This window comes from Aotus nancymaae, unplaced genomic scaffold (assembly GCF_030222135.1).
Source record: "Aotus nancymaae isolate 86718 unplaced genomic scaffold, 86718_ANA_hifiasm-v0.15.2.pri h1tg000108l, whole genome shotgun sequence".
Classification (NCBI taxonomy): Eukaryota; Metazoa; Chordata; class Mammalia; order Primates; family Aotidae; genus Aotus; species Aotus nancymaae.
The window spans coordinates 35,158,652-35,176,674 of record NW_026988523.1 but is presented as its reverse complement, the minus strand read 5'-3'; the positions used below and the strand labels follow the sequence as shown (position 1 = coordinate 35,176,674).

The following is an 18,023-nucleotide window of genomic DNA, read 5'->3' as shown; positions in this document are numbered from 1 at the left end:
AGGCAGGAGAATTTGCTTGAACCCAGGAGGCAGAGGTGGCAGTGAGCCAAGATTATGCCACTGCACTCCAGCCTGGGTGACAGAGTGAGACTCTGTCTCAAAAAAGAAAATTATGAGGAAGAAATGCACCCATATTTCTATTATTCTAACCTAACAAATATTTATTTTTGTATATTTTTAGTTATTTATGATTCTTATTGTAAGGATATAATTTTACATAGTTATGATTATTATGTATGTATTGTACTTATGTCATACATGCATTGAACATTTATAGAATGCTTACATGTTCACATTTTATATGTATGCATGTTGAGTATCCCTTCATCCAAAATGCTCGGGACCAGAAGTGTTTTGGATTTCAGATTTATTTAGATATTAGAATATATGTTTTATTTATTTATTTATTTATTTATTTACTTACTTAGAGACGGAGTCTTGCTCTGTCGCCAGGCTGGAGTGCAATGGTATGATCTCAGCTCACTGCAACATCCACCTCCCAAGTTGAAGCAATTCTCCTTTCTCAGCCTCCCGAGTAGCTGAGAATACAGTCACACGCCACCACGCCCAGCTAATTTTTATATTTTTAGTAGAGACAGAGTTTCACCATGTTGGCCAGGATGGTCTCGATCTCTTGACCTTGTGATCTGCCCGCCTTGGCCTCCCAGTGATGGAACTACAGGCGTGAGCCACTGTGCTTGGCCGAATATATGGATTATTATACTTAACAGATAAGCATCCCAGATTTGAAATCTGGGCCAGGTGCAGTGGCTCACAATGTAATCTCAGCACTTTGAGGGGCTGAGATGTTCACATCGCTTGAGCCCAGGAGTTTAAGACCAGCTTGGGCAATGTAGCAAAACCCTGTCTCTACTAAAAATACAAAAATTAGTTGGGCATGGCGGCATGCACCTGTAATCTTAGCTACTTGTGAGGCAGAGGTGGGACAATCCACTGAGCCCGGGCAGTCAAGACTGCAGTGAGCCATGATCGTGCCACTGCACTCTGGCCTGGGTGACAGAGTAAGACCCTATCTCAAAAAAAAAGAAAAAAGGGAGGCTGAGGCAGACTGATCGCCTGAGGTCAGGAGTTCACAACCAGCCTGGCTAACATGGTGAAATCCGGTTTCTACTAAAAATACAAAAAATTAGCCAGGAGTGGTGATGTGCTTCTGTAATCCCAGCTACTCAGGAGGCTGAGGCAGGAGAATTGCTTGAACCCAGGAGGCAGAGGTTGCAGTGAGCCAAGATTGTACCATTGCACTCCAGCTTGGGCAATGAGAGCAAAAGTCTGTCTCAAAAACAAAATAAAACAAAAAGCACAAAAAGAAAATTTGAAATCTGAAATGTTCCAATGACTATTTCCCTTGAGAGTCATATTTGCACTCACAAAGTTTGAGATTTTGGATTTTTGGATTTGGAGTGCTCAGCCTGTACTCTTTTATCATCTTAAGAAATTATAATTACATAGCATTCTCTAATTGTTGGGAATTTGGGTCATTCCTTTTCTCACTATCAGCTTCATTGTACAAGTAGCTTTTACAGAAACTATTATTTTCATGGGATATACTACTCAAAATTACCTGGGCATGGTGGCATATGCCTGTGGTCCCAGCTACTCAGGAGGCTGAGGTGGGAGGATCTTTTGAGCCCGAGAGTCGGAGGTTGAAGTGAGCTGATGTTGCCCCAATCGAGACACTGTCTCAAAAAAAAGAAGAAATGTGCTTTATTTGAACAGATTCTTAGAAGTTTGAGATCAGAGTTGGGAATAAGAGTCTGAAATACCTTTTTCCCTAGATGAAGCAGATGATGATGATGATCCAGAATATAATTTCCTGGAAGACCTTGATGAACCAGACACAGAGGATTTCCGGACTGATCGGGCAGTAAGAATCACCAGTGAGTCTGTGTTTATTTAAGTCCTGCTCTTGACTGCTCTGCAACTGCCTTTGTTTACTTTGTATATTTTTAGGGGTGAAGTTTGTAGCTCATCCAAGTTAAGACATTTAGGATTCTTTTACCGATTTATTTCTCTGATTCTTTAAATTTAGGTATATATTCAGAAAGCCCATCAGTTATTCATTTGTATATCCCAAAGTCACATATTGAGTTCTTACTGTTCGGCAGGGATTGTGCAAGGTGAATAAGACATGGCGTCTGTGCTGTAGGAGTTCAGCCTAGTAGAGTGATAGAAGCAGAAAATGTTATATGGTGATAAATGCTGTAACAGGTTTTATGTAAGATATGCTAATGGCCTAAAAGAGAGTGTCGTCTCCTAGTGTGTGATATGGAGTAGGGTAGGAGAACTTATGAAAGAATTTGCAGAATGAAATGGTTTTTTATCTTAGTTCTGAAGGAGGATTAAGAAATTTGGTGAATGGGGACAGAGAGGAATATTGCAAATAGAAGAGCATCTGCAAACCTCAGAATTGTAAAACATCAAAAAAGTATGTTTGGAAGATAGTAAGTACTTTGGTGGTGTTATATGAGTGAAACGATAAAGAAGTGGTAGATAAGGTTAGGTAGTGTTTATATCATGGAAGATCTTTAAGCTCTCAAAATGAGGTTTAAGGCTGGGCACTGTGGCTCAGGCCTGTAATCCCAGCACTTTGGGAGGCAGAGGCAGGCAGATCACCTGAGGTCAGGAATTCAAGACCCACCTGGCCAACATGGCTAAACCCCGTCTCTACTAAAAATACAAAAATTAGTTGGGTGTGGTGGTAGGCACCTGTAATCCCAGCTACTCTGGTGGCTGAGGCAGGAGAATCACTTGAACCCAGGAGGCGGAGGTTGTATGAGCCATGATCATGCTATTGCACTCCAGCCTGGGCAGCAGTGAGACTCCACCTCAAAAGAAAAAAAAAAGAAAAACAAAACAAAAATGAGATTTAAGCAGTAAATCAGTAGGAACTGATTTGGATTTTAGAAAGATCACTTTAATACCAGTTTAATGTATTAATTTGTTAGATAAAGAGAACAAGACTGGAGGCATGGAAAACAATTATGATAACTTGGCTTGAATTATTTGTTTAAAAAATTATATCATTGAGCTAGGCATGGTGGCTTATACCTGTAATCCCAGCCCTTTGGGAGGCTGGGGCTGGAAGATCAGTTGAGCTCAGGAGTTTGAGAATGGCATAGGCAACACAGAGAAACCTTGTCTCTACTAAAAAGAAATTAGCCAAATGTGGTGGCACGTACCTGTAGTCCCAGCTACTCAGGAGGCTGAGGCAGGAGGATTGCTTCAGCCCAGGAGGTCAAGGAATCAGTGAACTATGATGGTGCCACTGCACTCCAGCAGGACTCCAAAAAAAAAAAATTACATCATCGGCTAGTGTGTCAAGCATAGAAAACACAGGCCGGGCGCGGTGGCTCACGCCTATAATCCTAGCACTTTGGGAGGCCAAGGCGGGTGGATCACGAGGTCAAGAGATCGAGACCATCCTGGTCAACATGGTGAAACCCTGTCTCTACTAAAAATACAAAAATTAGCTGGGCATGGTGGCACACACCTGTAGTCCCAGCTACTCAGGAGGCTGAGGCAGGAGAATTGCTTGAACCCAGGAGGCGGAGGTTGCGGTGAGCCGAGATTGCGCCATTGCACTCCAGCCTGGGTAACAAGAGCGAAACTCCGTCTCAAAACAAAAGAAAACATATTTCATCCTGAAGAAATTCTACCTATGGGGAGAATGAAAAGTAAAAAAATATGTTTTTTTATTGCACATAGACGTTCCCCTGTACTAGAATAATATACATGACATAGAGAAGGTAAGATGCTGGATCTTGACCAGCTCATGCAGAGAGCTTTATAAGCATTCAAGACATACCTAACTAAAGAGAATTATGTAAACACAATCCTTTAGAACTTACATTTTATTTTATTGCTTTATTGTGTCTTTCATCTTTCACCTTGCCTTTTTTTTTGTGCGATGGAATCTTGCTCTGTCATCTAGGCTGGAGTGGCACGATCTTGGCTCACTGCAACCTCTACCTCTCAGGTTCAGGCAATTCTCTTGCCTCAGCCTCCCGAGTAGCTGGGACTACAGACACGTGCCACCACGCCCAGCTAGTTTTTTGTATTTTTAGTAGAGACAGGGTTTCACCGTGTTAGCCAGGATGGTCTCGAACTCCTGACCTCGTGATCTGCCCGCCTCGGCCTCCCAAAGTGCTGGGATTACAAGTGTGAGCCACCGTGCCTGGCCCACCTTGCTTTTAAGATTAGAATACTATTTCCTTTATGAAGATCTTTTATTTATTTATTATTTTGTTAATTTCTTTTGTTTTGTTTTGAGACAGTCTCGCTTTGTCTCCCAGGCTGGAGTGCTGTGGCGTGATCTTGACTCACTGCAACCTCCGCCTCCCAGGTTGAAGCAATTCTCCCTTAGCCTCCCAAGTAGCTGGGACTACAGGCACGTGCCACCATGCCTGGCTAATTTTTTCCCCCCAAGTCTTTCTAAGGTTCAATTCAGGTATATATATATATGTATGTGTGTATGTATGTGTATATATATATGTATGTATGTGTGTGTGTGTGTGTGTATATATATATATATATTTTTTGAGATGGCGTCTCGCTCTGTCGCCCAGTCTGGAGTGCAGTGGCAAGATCTCGGCTTACTGCAGTCTCTGCCTCCTGGGTTCTTGCAATTCTCCTGCCTCAGCCTCCTGAGTAGCTGGGACTACAGGTGCAGGCCACCACGCCCGGCTAATTCTTTGTATTTTAGTAGAGGTGGGGTTTCATCATGTTGCCTCGGCTGGTCTCGAGTTCCTGAGCTCAGACAATCCACCTTCCTCGGCTTCCCAAAGTGCTGGGATTACAGGTGTGAGCCACTGCGCCGGCCATTTATTTTGGTATATTATGACAATGATAGTGGAAGCTTTGATAGGAAAGCAAATCAGAGAAAATGTAGAATGAAAATGTTCGAGGATTTAGGCTTTGAGAAAACTTAAAGGAGAATCTAGGAAAGTACAAGAAAAACCTAGAAAATCTAGTGTCGTAGAAACCAAAGGAAGAGTCTTTTGGTTGGGGCACAGTGGCTCATGGCTATAATCCTAGCATGTAGGAGGCTGAGGCGGGAGGATCGCATGAGCCCAGGAGTTCAAGACCAGCCAAGATAGGACAAGATAGTGAAAACACTGTCTCTACAAAAAAATTTAAAAAAAAAAATGAAAATCAACAAGGTGTGTTGGTGCATGCCTGTAGTCCCAGCTACTTGGGAGGCTGAGGTGGGAGGATCACTTGAGCCCAGGAGGTGGAGGTTGCACTGAACAGAGATCATGACACTGCACTCCAGCCTGGGAAACAGAACAAGACCCTGTTTGAAAAAAAGAGTCTTTCAAGAAGGACAGAGTGGTCAACAGTGTCATATGCTAGTCAGGAAACATCCGCTTAAAACACAAAAATATCTTAAGTTTAACTATCAGCCTGGAATATATTTGCCTTCCCTTTTTGATTGTTACTTTCTTCAGTTTACATATAATTTCTCAGGGAGATCCGTCTTCATTAGGATCCATCTTCTTGCTCTGCACTCTCTTACCACTCTTTTTGTCCTTTTATATCAACTCATAATTGCTTATTTAATATCTGTCTTCTCCCCTGGACTGTAAGTTTCTCAAGAGTTTTGTGTGTTTATTGCTGTAAAGCTAGTGTCAGTATTTGCCAGTCAAATAGAGATGGGTAAATGAAGGACCGTCTTTCTAGTCATATAGTTCTTTAATTATAAGTGAAAGCTGGGGTAGAATTTAAAATTTTTTTTCCTGCCTCTTGTTCTCTTGTGTCTCATCATGTTTGATTATAGTCCCTTTAAAAGGACTTATCCTTATATGGATAACTAAAATTAAAAAGCTTAGAATCACAGAATTTGAAAAACTCCATGTAGTCACATGTTTTCCTCCCACTTGAGAATTTGTTTACACTTTCTCTGAGGTGACCTTTTAGTCTCTGTTTGAATACTTTCAGTGACAGGGAGTTCATCAACTCTGCAGATAGTATATCCTAAACTTGAACACCTCCTCAATTAATACTTGCCTTACTGAACCCAAATCTACTTTTTATATTCCTCCTGTTTGTCTTTTTTTTTTATTTGAGATTGAGTTTCACTCTTGTTGCTCAGGCTGAAGTGCAATGGTGCAGTCTCGGCTCACTGCAACTCCAGATTCAAGTGATTCTCCTGCCTCAGCCTCCCAAGTAGCTGGGATACAGGCATGCGCTACCACACCCGCCTATTTTGTATTTTTAGTAGAGACAGGATTTATCTATGTTGGTCAGGCCGTTCTCTCTCTGTCTCTCTCATTCTCTCATATATCCCAAGCATCTAAACAGGGATTGAAGTATAGTTAGTGCTCACTAAATGTTTTTGAATAAATAAATGAAGGATAGCCAGTAGTGGTGGCTCACACCTGTAATCCCACCGTTTTGGGAGGCTGAGTGGGGCTGATTGCTTGAGCTCAGGAGTTCGAGACCAGCCTGGGCAACATGGCGAAACCTTGTCTCTATAAAATATACAAAAATTAGCTTGGCATGGTGGCATGCATCTGCATTCCCAGCTACTTGGGGGGCTGAAGTGGAAGAATTGACTGGGTCAGGGAGGGAAAGTGGAGGTTGCAGTGAGCCAAGATCACTCCATTGCGCTCCAGCCTGAGTGACATAATGAGACCCTGTCTCAAACAAAAGGATAGATACGAAGAATTTGTCATGCCTTGTTGAAAACATTATACATTGTCTTCATGGAATTCCTCCTTATTGTAAAATCTAACTTATACCAACACCATACTGTTTGGCTTTGTTGCAGAAAAGGAAGTAAATGAGCTGATGGAAGAGCTGTTTGAAACTGTGAGTAATGATCCTCAAGTGAGAACATGGAATTGTAAAAGTCAGTTCTCCAGCAACATGTGCCATTTGGCCTCTGTGATCTCCCTCTAGGACGGGAGAGTCTGACTGAACCAATTCTCCTTTTAGTCTCCCTGGGAAAGAATATAGTGACAAGGGAATTTTTCTGATTAGTAGACTGTTGATTATACATATGTATGTTGTTCTTATTAAAATTTTCCTTGAAACTTTTTTTTTTTGGAGGGACTGGCTCGTCACCCAGGCTGGAGTGCAGTGGTAAAATTACAGCTGACAGCAGCCTTGACCTTGTAGGCTCAAGCAATCCTCCGTCTAATCCTGAGTAGCTGGGATATACCACCACATCCAGCTGATTATTTTATTTGTAGAGACAGGGTCTTACCTGGACTCAAGTAGTTTTCCTGCCTTGGCCTCCCAAAATGCTGGAATTATAGGTGAGAGCCAGCACACCTGACCCCTGGAAAACTTTTGATGGCTTCCCCTACTGTCATTTGTGTGTCCTTAACGGTTGTCAACTAGTTTTAAACTACTTTGTGCACAAATAATTACATTTTTCATAAATTTGTCTCAAAAGATATTTCTGTTTAAGAGATTGATCATTTTGAGGCTGGGTGCCATGGCTCACGCCAGTAATCCCAGCACTTTGGGAGGCCAATCGTGGGTGGATCACCTGAGGTGAGGAGTTTGAGACCAGGCTGGCCAGCATGATGAAACCCTGTCTCTACTAAAAACACAAACATTAGTGAGGCATGGTGGTGGGTGCCTGTAGTCCCAGCTACTACAGAGGCTGAGGCAGGAAAATCGCTTGAACCTAGGAGGCGAAGGTTGCAGTGAGCCCAGATCATGCCACTGTACTCCAGCCTGAGCAATAGAGCAAGACTCTGTCTCAAAAAAAAAAAAAGAGAGAGAGAGATTGATAATTTTGAGTTAACTTTGCTCTGTCCTTACTGTTGCAAGTTGACTGGTTGAGCGACTTCTTTCTTGGCATTAGAGCCATCCCAAGTGTGGGTTTGTGGGAGTCCTGAAGTGAGAAGAGTTCTGAAGTAGGCTTTTTCTGGGTTCCAGAATTATTAAACTCTTGTAATCTATAGTTTTCACTCTTTCTTCCTAATACTAGAGCAACATTCAAGAGGCCCATTCCCCAGGAAAACCTTCCTTTTCCTTTGCCCACAGTTCCAAGATGAGATGGGATTTTCCAACATGGAAGATGATGGCCCAGAAGAGGAGGAACGTGTGGCTGAGCCTCGACCTAACTTTAACACCCCTCAAGCTCTACGGTAGGCTAGTTGAAGACCTTGAGATTTGAAATAGAGGAAAAGTTTATTTCTGAAAAGGTTTTCAGAAGTTGCAGTTAACAATTTTTCACCCCCAACCAGCTTCTGTTACTGATGTAAGGATGCAGAGCCCTGTCAGGAGTTAGGTGTCAGGTGAAAAGTCTCCTTGTTATGGGGCAGTGCGGCTGTAGGCCAAGCTGTATCTGTTTGGGAAGGGAGAAAAAGCAGTAGCTGGCATCCATATCTGCTTCTCCAGGTGAGTGGTGCTGGAGAGGTATGTAGGACTTTATGTGGCCAGCCACACAAACTACCCAGTATTGTAATATATAGTCTGTCTCTTTTGCTCTTTTTATGTGCCATTAATATCTGCTAAATGTGACTGAAAATTTCTTTCTTTCTTTCTTTTTTTTTTTTGAGGCAGAGTCTTGCTCTGTTGCCAGCCTCCAGGCTGCAGTGCAGTGGCGCGAGCTTGGCTTACTACAACCTCCGCCTCCTGGGTTCAAGCAATGCTCCTGCCTCAGCCTCCCAAATGGCTGGGACTACAGGCACATGCCACCACACCCAGCTAATTTTTTTTTAGTAGCGATGGGATTTCACCATGTTGGCCAGGATGGTCTCGATCTCTTGACCTCATGATCCGCCCATGTCGGCCTCCCAAAATGCTGGGATTACAGGCATGAGCCACTGCGCCTGGTCACTGAAAATTTCTTAGTCACCTAGGCATTAGTAGTGCAAACTCTGAAGCACCTGCAGTAAGGAATCTGAAACATTTGTGCTGACCTTTTTGCATGAAGTTGGCACTTGTGTTACAGCATCCAGAAAGTAGAGGCTTTAATTTTTTTCCCATTTTGTGGTGGATTTGCATCTACAATTTATTCTATTGTTACCCATTGTGAGTAGCAGCATATAACCATTAGGTAGATGGCTAGAGGTCAAAATGCAGTTTGTGCCATAAGTGGAACAAAGCAAGGGGAACAGACCCTCTAATTAATCCTGTGTTTGAACTTAACAGCATTACTAAGTAAAGAGCTTGGGGTCCATCTGAAACCTAGGCCTTTAGGGAGCTTTCAATTTAGTGAAAAAAGATAAGGTATGCCAACCAATGTCTGAAAACTAGAAATTACCAGTCATTCTCCATTACAACAAATATCACAATACAACTACACCAAAAATCTCGATTACTAAGTCAGTATTTGTCCCATTATTTTAAGTTATAGTTCATAGAACAAAATTCTGGTATAGCAGAATGGAACCATTCATCCTAGGAACATATAATGGGATTTGGTCTGTAAATGTATTTTGGTTCTACTGAGTGACTGTTTGTAACTTTTTAAAATGTGGGAAGTAGAGGCTGGGCACAGTGGCTCAGGCCTGTAATCCCAGCATTTTGGGAGCCTGAGGCATGTGGATCACCTGAAGTCAGGAGTTCCAGACCTTTCTAGCCATCATGGTGAAACCCCATCTCTACTGAAAATACAAAAATTAGCGAAGTGTGGTGGCGGGCACATGTAATCTCAGCTACTTGGGAGGCTGAAGCAGGAGACTCGCTTGGAGGCAAAGGTTGCAGTAAGCCGAGATCACACCACTGCACTCCAGCCTGGGTGACAGAGCAAGACTCTGTCTCAAAAAATAAGTAAATAAAATTCATGAAGTATAGAAATAATTAAAAACTCCTGTTAGAATTCAGTTACCTTCTGTTATTCAATGGAATACAGTTTTATATCATCTCTTATGTTGATACATTCTGTGAAATGTGCCATTAAACGATTTCATCATTGTGCGAACATAGAAAGCACCTGGATAAACCTAGGTGGTTTAGCCTACTGCATACCTAGGCTATATGGTATAATGTATTGCTCCCAGGCTACAAACCTGTACAGCATGTTACTGTATTCTACCGAATTCTGTAGGCATTTGTAACACAATGATAAGTATTTATGTATATAAACATAGGAAAGATACAGTAATCTTACGCAACCACCTGGGTATATGTGGTTCATTATTGGCTGAAACATCATGTGGCACCTGACTGTACTTGGGCAGCTGCTGCTTCTCTTTCTGTTGAAATACAAACCTGTTTTAATCTTTGACTAAATAAAAATCCTGGATTCTGTAAGGCCATAGATAGTAAAAAAGTGAGAGAAAAAAAATCTTAAAACACTGTAAAGCATAGAGAGAGAGAGGAAAAGAAGAAAAAGAACAAAACAAAAATTCTGAGAAAGTGAGTTATCTGTGCTTCTCTTATCAGTTATACAAGTAATACTTATTAAAGCTAAGTGCAAGTCTAGGTGCAGTGACTCACACCTGTAATCCCAGCACTTTGGAAGGCCGAGGCGGGCAGATCACCTGAGGTCAGGAGTTCAAGACCAGCCTGGCCAACATGGTGAAACACTGTCTCTGCTAAAAATACAAAAATTAGCCGGGCCTGGTAGCATGCGCCTGTAAGTCCCAGCTACTCGGCATACTGAGGCAGGAGAAACACTTGAACCTGGGAGGTGGAGGTTGCAGTGAGCCAAGATTGCACCACTGCACTCCAGCCTGGGCGACAGACTGACTCTTGTCTCAAAATAGTAATAATAATAATAATAATAATAATAATAATAGGCCGGGCATGGTGGGTCACACCTGTAATCCCAGCACTTTGGGAGACCAAAGCAGGCATATCACCTGAGGTCAGGAGTTTGAGACCAGCCTGGCCAACATGGCGAAACCCTGTCTCTACTAAAAATACAAAAAAAATTAGCCAGATGTATTGGTGGGTGCCTGTAATCCAAGCTACTTGGTAGGTTGAGGCAGGAGAATCACTTGAATTTGGGAAGCGGAGGTTGCAGTAAGCTGAGACCGCTTCATTGCACTCCAGCCTGGGCAACTGGAATGAACTTCATCTCAAAAAATATATAGTAATAATAAATAAAACCTAGTGCAGGCTATGTTTCCATTATGTGCTTTTTTATGCTTCTGCTCTTCTGTTTCTTCAGTGATAGTAGTGCAGATGTTTGAGTTTTCAGTTCTCAGAAAAGATTGTATAGACAGCCCCACGGGCTTTAGGTTTTTACCCTGTGCTGCCCAAAACCACAGTAAGTACTATAAAAGAAAACATAATTTTTATCCCCGATAGTTAATTGAAAAAAGTTATTTATTGCGGTAATATTGGGGATTCCTTACAATATGATAACATGCTTGTCATAGCTGCATCAACAGATCTTATCCTGATTGCGTAAGGTATCAGCATGTGCTTAATCACTTAGGTATCTTATTCTGCTTTTACTTCAGAATTGATATGCTAGGTATTTGAATTTTTGCTTCAGCCCTGGAAATAGTCTCTCAGGAGAGTAGGGGTGGGGAGTTAGGATTAGGAACCTTAGGAGAGGAATTTATTTAATTTAATTAATTAATTTTTATTTTTTAGAGACAGTCTTGCTCTGTCACCCAGGCTGAAGTGCAGTGGAGAGATCTCGGCTCACTGCAACATCTGCCTTATGGGTTCAAGTGATTCAGCTGCCTCAGTCTCCTGAGTAGCTGGGATTACAGGCATGCATCACCACACCTGGCTAATTTTTGTATTTTTGGTAGAGATAGGGTTTCACCCTGTTAGCCAGGCTGGTCTTGAACCACTGACTTCAAGTGATCCACCTGCCTTGGCCTCCCAAATTGCTGGGATTACAGGTGTGAGCCACTGCACCCAGCAAGGAAGAGGAATTTAAAGAGCTAAAAGAAAATACCTTCATGGAAAGTAGTAGGAGTAGCAGTATTTGAACTAACCACTCAATTCGTTCGTGTGAACTACTAATACTTTAGTTATTTTAATATATCCTTTTCCTGCTTCATGCTAGAAGATTTTTGACTTGTTAAGAAAGCAAGCCTTGCCAGTCAGAATGGCAATTATTAAAAGGTCAAGAAACAACAGGTGGGCCAGGAACAGTGGCTCACACCTGTAATCCCAACACTTTGAGGGGCTGAGGAAGGTGGATCACCTGAGGTCAAAAGTTCGAGAGCAGCCTGGCCAGCATGGCGAAACCCTGTCTCTACTAAAAATCTGAAGACTAGCCACTAGCCAGGCCTGGTGGCACATGCCTGTAGTCCCAGTTACTCGATAAGCTGAGTCAGGAGAATCACTTGAACCCGGGAGGCAGAGGTTGCAGTGAGCTGAGATCACACCATTGCACTCCGGCCTGGGAGCCTGGGTGACAGAGTGAGACTCCATCTCAAAAAAAAAGAAAAAGGCCGGGCACGGTGGCTCACACCGGTAATCCCAGCACTTTGGGAGGCCAAGGCAGGCGGATCATGAGGTCAGGAAATCGAGACCATCCTAACACAGTGAAACCCCGCCTCTACAAAAAAATTTTACAAAAATTAGCCGGGCATGGTGATGGGTGCCTGTAGTCCCAGCTACTTGGAAGCCTGAGGCAGGAGAATCACTTGAACCAGGCGAGCAGAGGTTGCAGTGAGCCAAGATCACACCACTGCCCTCCAGCCTGGGCGACAGAGCAAAACTCTGTTAAAAAAAAAAAAAAAAAAAAAGGAAACAACAAAACAGGTGCTGGTGAGGCTGTGGAGAAATAGGAACGCTTTCACACTGTTGGTGGGAATGTACATTAGTTCAGCCATTGTGGAAGACAGTGTGGTGATTTCTCAAAGACCTACAAGCAGAAATACCATTAGACCCAACAGTCCCATTACTGGGTATATAAAGATACACATACGTATATGTTCATTGCAGCACTATTGACAATAGCAAAGACATGGAATCAACTCGGATGCTCATCAGTGATAGACTGGATGAAGAAAATGTGGCAAATATCCACCATGGAATACTGTGCTGCCATAAATAGGAATGAGATCGTGTCCCTTGTAGGGACATGGATGGAGGTGGAAGCCATTATTCTCAGCATACTAACATAGGAACAGAAAAACAACACTGCATATTCTCACTTATAAGTTGGAACTAAACAATGAGAACACATGGACACAGTGAGGGGAACAACACACACTGGGACCTGTGGTGGGTGGCGGGGGAGGGAGAGCATCAGGATAAATAGCTAATGCAGCTGGGCTTCATACCAAGGTGATGGGTTGATAGGTGCAGCACACCACCAAGGCACACGTTTACCTGTGTAACAGACCTGCCCATCCTGCACATGTATTCTGGAACTTAAAATTTTGGGGAAAAAAAAAAAAAAGGCAAGGCAGTGTAGCCTGAGTGGATAGGGAGATGGGACAAGCTGAACTTGGGATGGGAGTAACAAGTAAATGGGAGCAGAAATGAGAATGATGAGTTCCCACCAGCTCCTTGGCTGCTTTCTTATCCAGAGATTTCTCTGTTCCTAGTTTTTTGTTTAATTTTTTCTTCATTTGTATGTTATTTAGAGAAGTAATTGTAGAAGAATGGGATGAAGTATAATACAGAATCCTCATGTTTGATGCATGCTAACTACTTTGGGAAAAGATTTCGATAGGCTGGGAGTTTGACTGTTGGCTAAAGTGAGATGGGGGATTAGTAGGGAATGAAAATTGTTCAGGCTGTTTGCTCGTCATTGGAAAGAATTGGCTGTGTTGCAGATCTAGGGAAACACTCAACTTTAGGTATCTCCCTGTTGGGAATAGGTTTGAGGAACCACTGGCCAACCTGTTAAATGAACAACATCGGACAGTGAAGGAGCTATTTGAGCAGCTGAAGATGAAGAAATCTTCAGCCAAACAGCAGCAGGAAGTAGAGAAGGTTAAACCCCAGAGTGAGAAAGTTCATCAGACTCTGATTCTGGACCCAGCACAGAGGAAGAGACTCCAGCAGCAGATGCGGCAGGTAATACTTTTCTTGGTCATGTTAATGTTGGATTATACCACGGCCTAATTCTGAGGCCAGAAATGAACAGCTTTGTAAAAGTCAGAGATAGTTACCTTGCTACCTGCTAAAACCATAGTATCTTCACATCAGTTAGGAGCCTGAGAAATCATCGTGTTCATGCACTTTGGCTCAACGAAGAGAGCACACAAAGACACTAATGGTATTTGGAAATATAGATTTCAAAGAGTCCTTAGTAATCTGTTCTGAAATTTGTGAGAAGTGTTTTGGTTTTCTTTTTCTAATCTAAGTCCCTCTGGTTCGAGGTTAAACTTCCTCTGGTTCTGTCATTTTGTTCAAGGGAACATGTCTGAGAAGTTTATGCCAGGATCCCATGTTCTCATAGTCTCTCCAGAAAGCAAAATATGTATGATAAAAGTTACAGATATCTTGGTTAATGTCTCTATGGAGGCTGGGTGCAGTGGCTCACACCTGTAATCCCAGCACTTTGGGAGGCTGAGGTGGGAGGATTGCTTGAGCCAGGGAGTTCAAGAGCAGCCTGGGTAACATAGTGAGAACCCGTCTCTACAAAAAATAAAAATAAATTAGTCAGGCATGGTGTCATGCAGGTGTGGTCCCAGCTACTTGGGAGGCTGAGGTGAGAGAATTGCTTGAGCACAGGAGGTTCAGAGGACAGGGAACCATGATTGCATCACTGCACAGCAGCCTGGGTGACAGAGAGAGATCCAGTATCCAAGAAAAAAAAAAAACCTCGCTGGGTTCCTGAAATGACAATGTCATAACATGTCACTGTATTATTTTCTTTCTCTCCCCAGCACGTTCAGCTCTTGACCCAAATCCACCTTCTTGCCACCTGCAACCCCAATCTCAATTCGGAGGCCAGTACCACCAGGATATTTCTTGTAAGGTTCCAAATATCCCTAATTCTAAAGACTAGAATATGAAATTAGCCTGGCAGGTTATTTCTCACAGTTATTCACTGATCATAATCTATATTCTTTTGGGTATTTTTGATTGCTTTGCCTACTTTCTGTTAAGGCTTCCTCTGTTTGCTAGGAGAACGTAAGCCACTAATTCCCATGAAAAGACAAGGAGTGTGTTCAATTTTCTTAATACTGTCCTTCTGATATTTTTATTGAGTCCTACTCATCTTTAGATCCAACCTAACTGTTTAGGTTTTTGGTACCACTGTTCCTTTTATAGATGTTGAGACTGGGCATGGTGGTTACGCCTGTAATCCCAAAACTTTGAGAGGCCAAAGCAGGCAGATTGCATGAGCCCAGGAGTTCGAGACCAGCTGGGTCAGCATGCCTAAAGCCTGTCTCTACAAAAAATGCAAAAATTAACCAGATGCGGTGGTGCAGGCCTGTAGTCCCAGCTACTCGGGAGGCAGAGGTGGAAGGATGGCTTGAGCCTGGGAGGCAGAGGTTGCAGTGAGCTGAGATTACGCCATTACACTCCAGCCTGGGTGGCAGAGAGAGACCCGGTCTCTAAATAAATTAATTAATTAAATTAAAGTAATAGTCTTAATTCTTGCCTGGGTGCAGTGACTCATGCCTGTAATCTCAACACTTTTGGAAGCTGAGGTGGCTGGATCACTTGAGGTCAGGAGTTCGAGAACAGCCTGGCCAACATGGCGAAATTCAGTTTCTACCGTATTGCTGGGCGTGGTGGCAGGTGCCTGTAATTAATCCCAGCTACTCAGGAGGTGGAGGCAGAAGAATCGCTTGAGCCTGGGAAGTGGAGGCTGCAGTGAGTCAAGATTGCACCACTACACTCCAACCTGGGCAACAGAGCAAGACTCAGTCTCAAAAAAAAAAAAAAAATATTGGTGGCCGGGCGCAGTGGCTCATGCCTTTATGTACTCCCAGCACTTTGGGAGGCCAAGGTGGACAGATCATGTGAGGTCAGGAGTTCGTTTTTCTAGTTCAGGAGCTAGACCATATGTTCCTTAGTGAGAAACACTAAGTCTAAAAGTAAAACAAGAATATAATCCCTGAACATCTGAGAACTCAGGCATAATCTTAAGAGAGTAGTTTATTGCAAAAGACTTTATGATGATTTTTACCTGTTTTTATCTTGTAGTAGGAAGGCCAGCTTCTCGTTTAGATTCTAAAGGCTACTGGTATTAATTGTCTGCAATTGTCTTAGATCTTCTTTGTGTCCTGTTTTCCTAGAAAGAGCTGGGAACCTTTGCTCAAAGCTCCATCGCCCTTCACCATCAGTACAACCCCAAGTTTCAGACCCTGTTCCAACCCTGTAACTTGATGGGCGCTATGCAGCTTATTGAAGACTTCAACACACATGTCAGCATTGACTGCAGCCCTCATAAAACTGTCAAGAAGACTGGTAGGAGACAGATGTGTCAGCTTTAAGTTTTTACTTGCGGTGAGAGGTGGTGGGAATCTTATCCCATAGATAATTTCCTAGGATACTTGCCTATGATGGAAGACACAGGACATTTGTAATTTCTTCCTTCTCTCTTATCCTCTCTTTGTACTCATTGTCTAAATTCTAGAATTACATGATAATCTCTGGGCCTGGGTAAGGCATGGAGGCAGTGGACAGGTTAGGAATATGGGAGGTAGAGATCTGAGGCTCAGTGCTAAGAATTGGAATTCAGCAATATGAGGGGTAAGTATTAAGAGTCAGATCAAGACAAACTGGGCCTGGTAAAGATGAAAGTCAGGTGGTAAAATTTGGTCATCTTCAGGTTTTTACTCTTCATTAAGATTAACTAATTGTATTTACCCTACTGACTATAGTGTAAGTGATATCTCCATTCTGAATGCAATGTTGATTTGGAAGTTAGGCACAAGTTAGAGATTGTACATTTGCCATGTTCAATATTTTAAAGAAATTTGCAGATTTAGGTTCTACCTTGCATTGGTTTTGTATTTTTTAGGAAAATATTTGCTGTTTACTTAAGCCAAATATTTGCTTCTGATTTGTTTCCTGATATAGCAAATTAGTTGTGGTTTGTTCTGGATTTGGGTTTGTCTTTGGATTCTATTTTAAATTCTGAGTCTTATCATTAAGTTGAATATAGTCGAATTTAAGTGTATTATATCATAGACATGGATTTCAAACTACTTTAATAGCTGTAGTAAATGATAAATGAAATGGTAATGAAAACTTGATTTAATACCATGTAATAGTAATATCTTACACATCTGGTGTCCTGTGTTTTTCTTCTGGAGATATAAAAATAATAGTTAGGGAAGAAGAAATATGGATATAGTAGTAGTTTTTTCTCTAGAAATGCAGAGGTGCCTGAAATTGAGAGTCTGAGAGAGGGAGACACAAATGAATGAGACTGAATTGTCTCATTCCTTTTATGGTTCTTTTGTTCCCAATCTCAAGAGGAATCTGGGAGGATTTAATGAAAGTTAAGTAAGAATCAAATAAAAGTAAAATTTGGAATACCAGATTTGTGAGGGAGATTAAAGAAGTTGGAATCTTACCCTAGAAGAAAGAAAGCATTGTTGAAGGTCTCTTATCCTTCAAGGATTTAAAGGGGGAAGGAGGTAAAAAATATTTGAGCATACACTATGTGCCAGGTATTACTAGGTGCTTTTTAAGTGTTTGTTTTACTTAGTGAATAAAGTGTTCTCACAGAAACAATAAGAGAATCAACTTGTATCGCCATTGAATGGGACTCCCTTTGACATAATATTAGCTTAAGAAAGGCTATGGAAACTTTTTGGGGATGGTGGGCAGATGGGAGAGAATCGAGTTAGATAAGGACAGCTCTACCTAAATGCAAGAATGCATTTACAGGGTTTTACGAAGCCCTCTTTTGTCCTAGAAGTTGATTTATCAGAGATTTATTTTCTTATAGCCAGTGAATTTCCCTGTTTGCCAAAGCAAGTGGCTTGGATCCTGGCCACAAGCAAGGTTTTCATGTATCCAGAGTTACTTCCAGTGTGTTCCCTGAAGGCAAAGAATCCCCAGGATAAGATCCTCTTCACCAAGGCTGAGGACAAGTAAGTGTTTACTCTGGGGGATCAAAACAGCAGAATATCCCAAGGAGAAGATACGTTCCTTTGAGGAGTTTAGGGGAAGTAAGACTTGTATAAGACACTGACACAAAAGACAAG

General features: G+C 42.2%; 1 protein-coding gene across 8 annotated transcripts in view; it reads left to right on the top strand.

Annotated features, from left to right (window-relative positions):
* The window catches only part of GON4L (gon-4 like), a 115,834-nt gene that overhangs the window by 65,794 nt on the left and 32,017 nt on the right, over positions 1-18,023 (top strand). For 7 of the 8 annotated variants that reach the window (XM_012449858.3, XM_012449855.3, XM_012449854.3 and 4 more), the window contains 7 exons: positions 1,797-1,898; positions 6,791-6,831; positions 8,020-8,123; positions 13,725-13,923; positions 14,739-14,825; positions 16,101-16,272; positions 17,765-17,909. In XM_012449858.3, coding sequence (XP_012305281.2) covers positions 1,797-1,898; positions 6,791-6,831; positions 8,020-8,123; positions 13,725-13,923; positions 14,739-14,825; positions 16,101-16,272; positions 17,765-17,909 — 850 coding nt within the window. Of the gene's footprint in view, positions 1-1,796; positions 1,899-6,790; positions 6,832-7,963; positions 8,124-13,724; positions 13,924-14,738; positions 14,826-16,100; positions 16,273-17,764; positions 17,910-18,023 lie in introns of those variants that run through there. The other variant, XM_012449859.3, reaches the window with a different exon arrangement.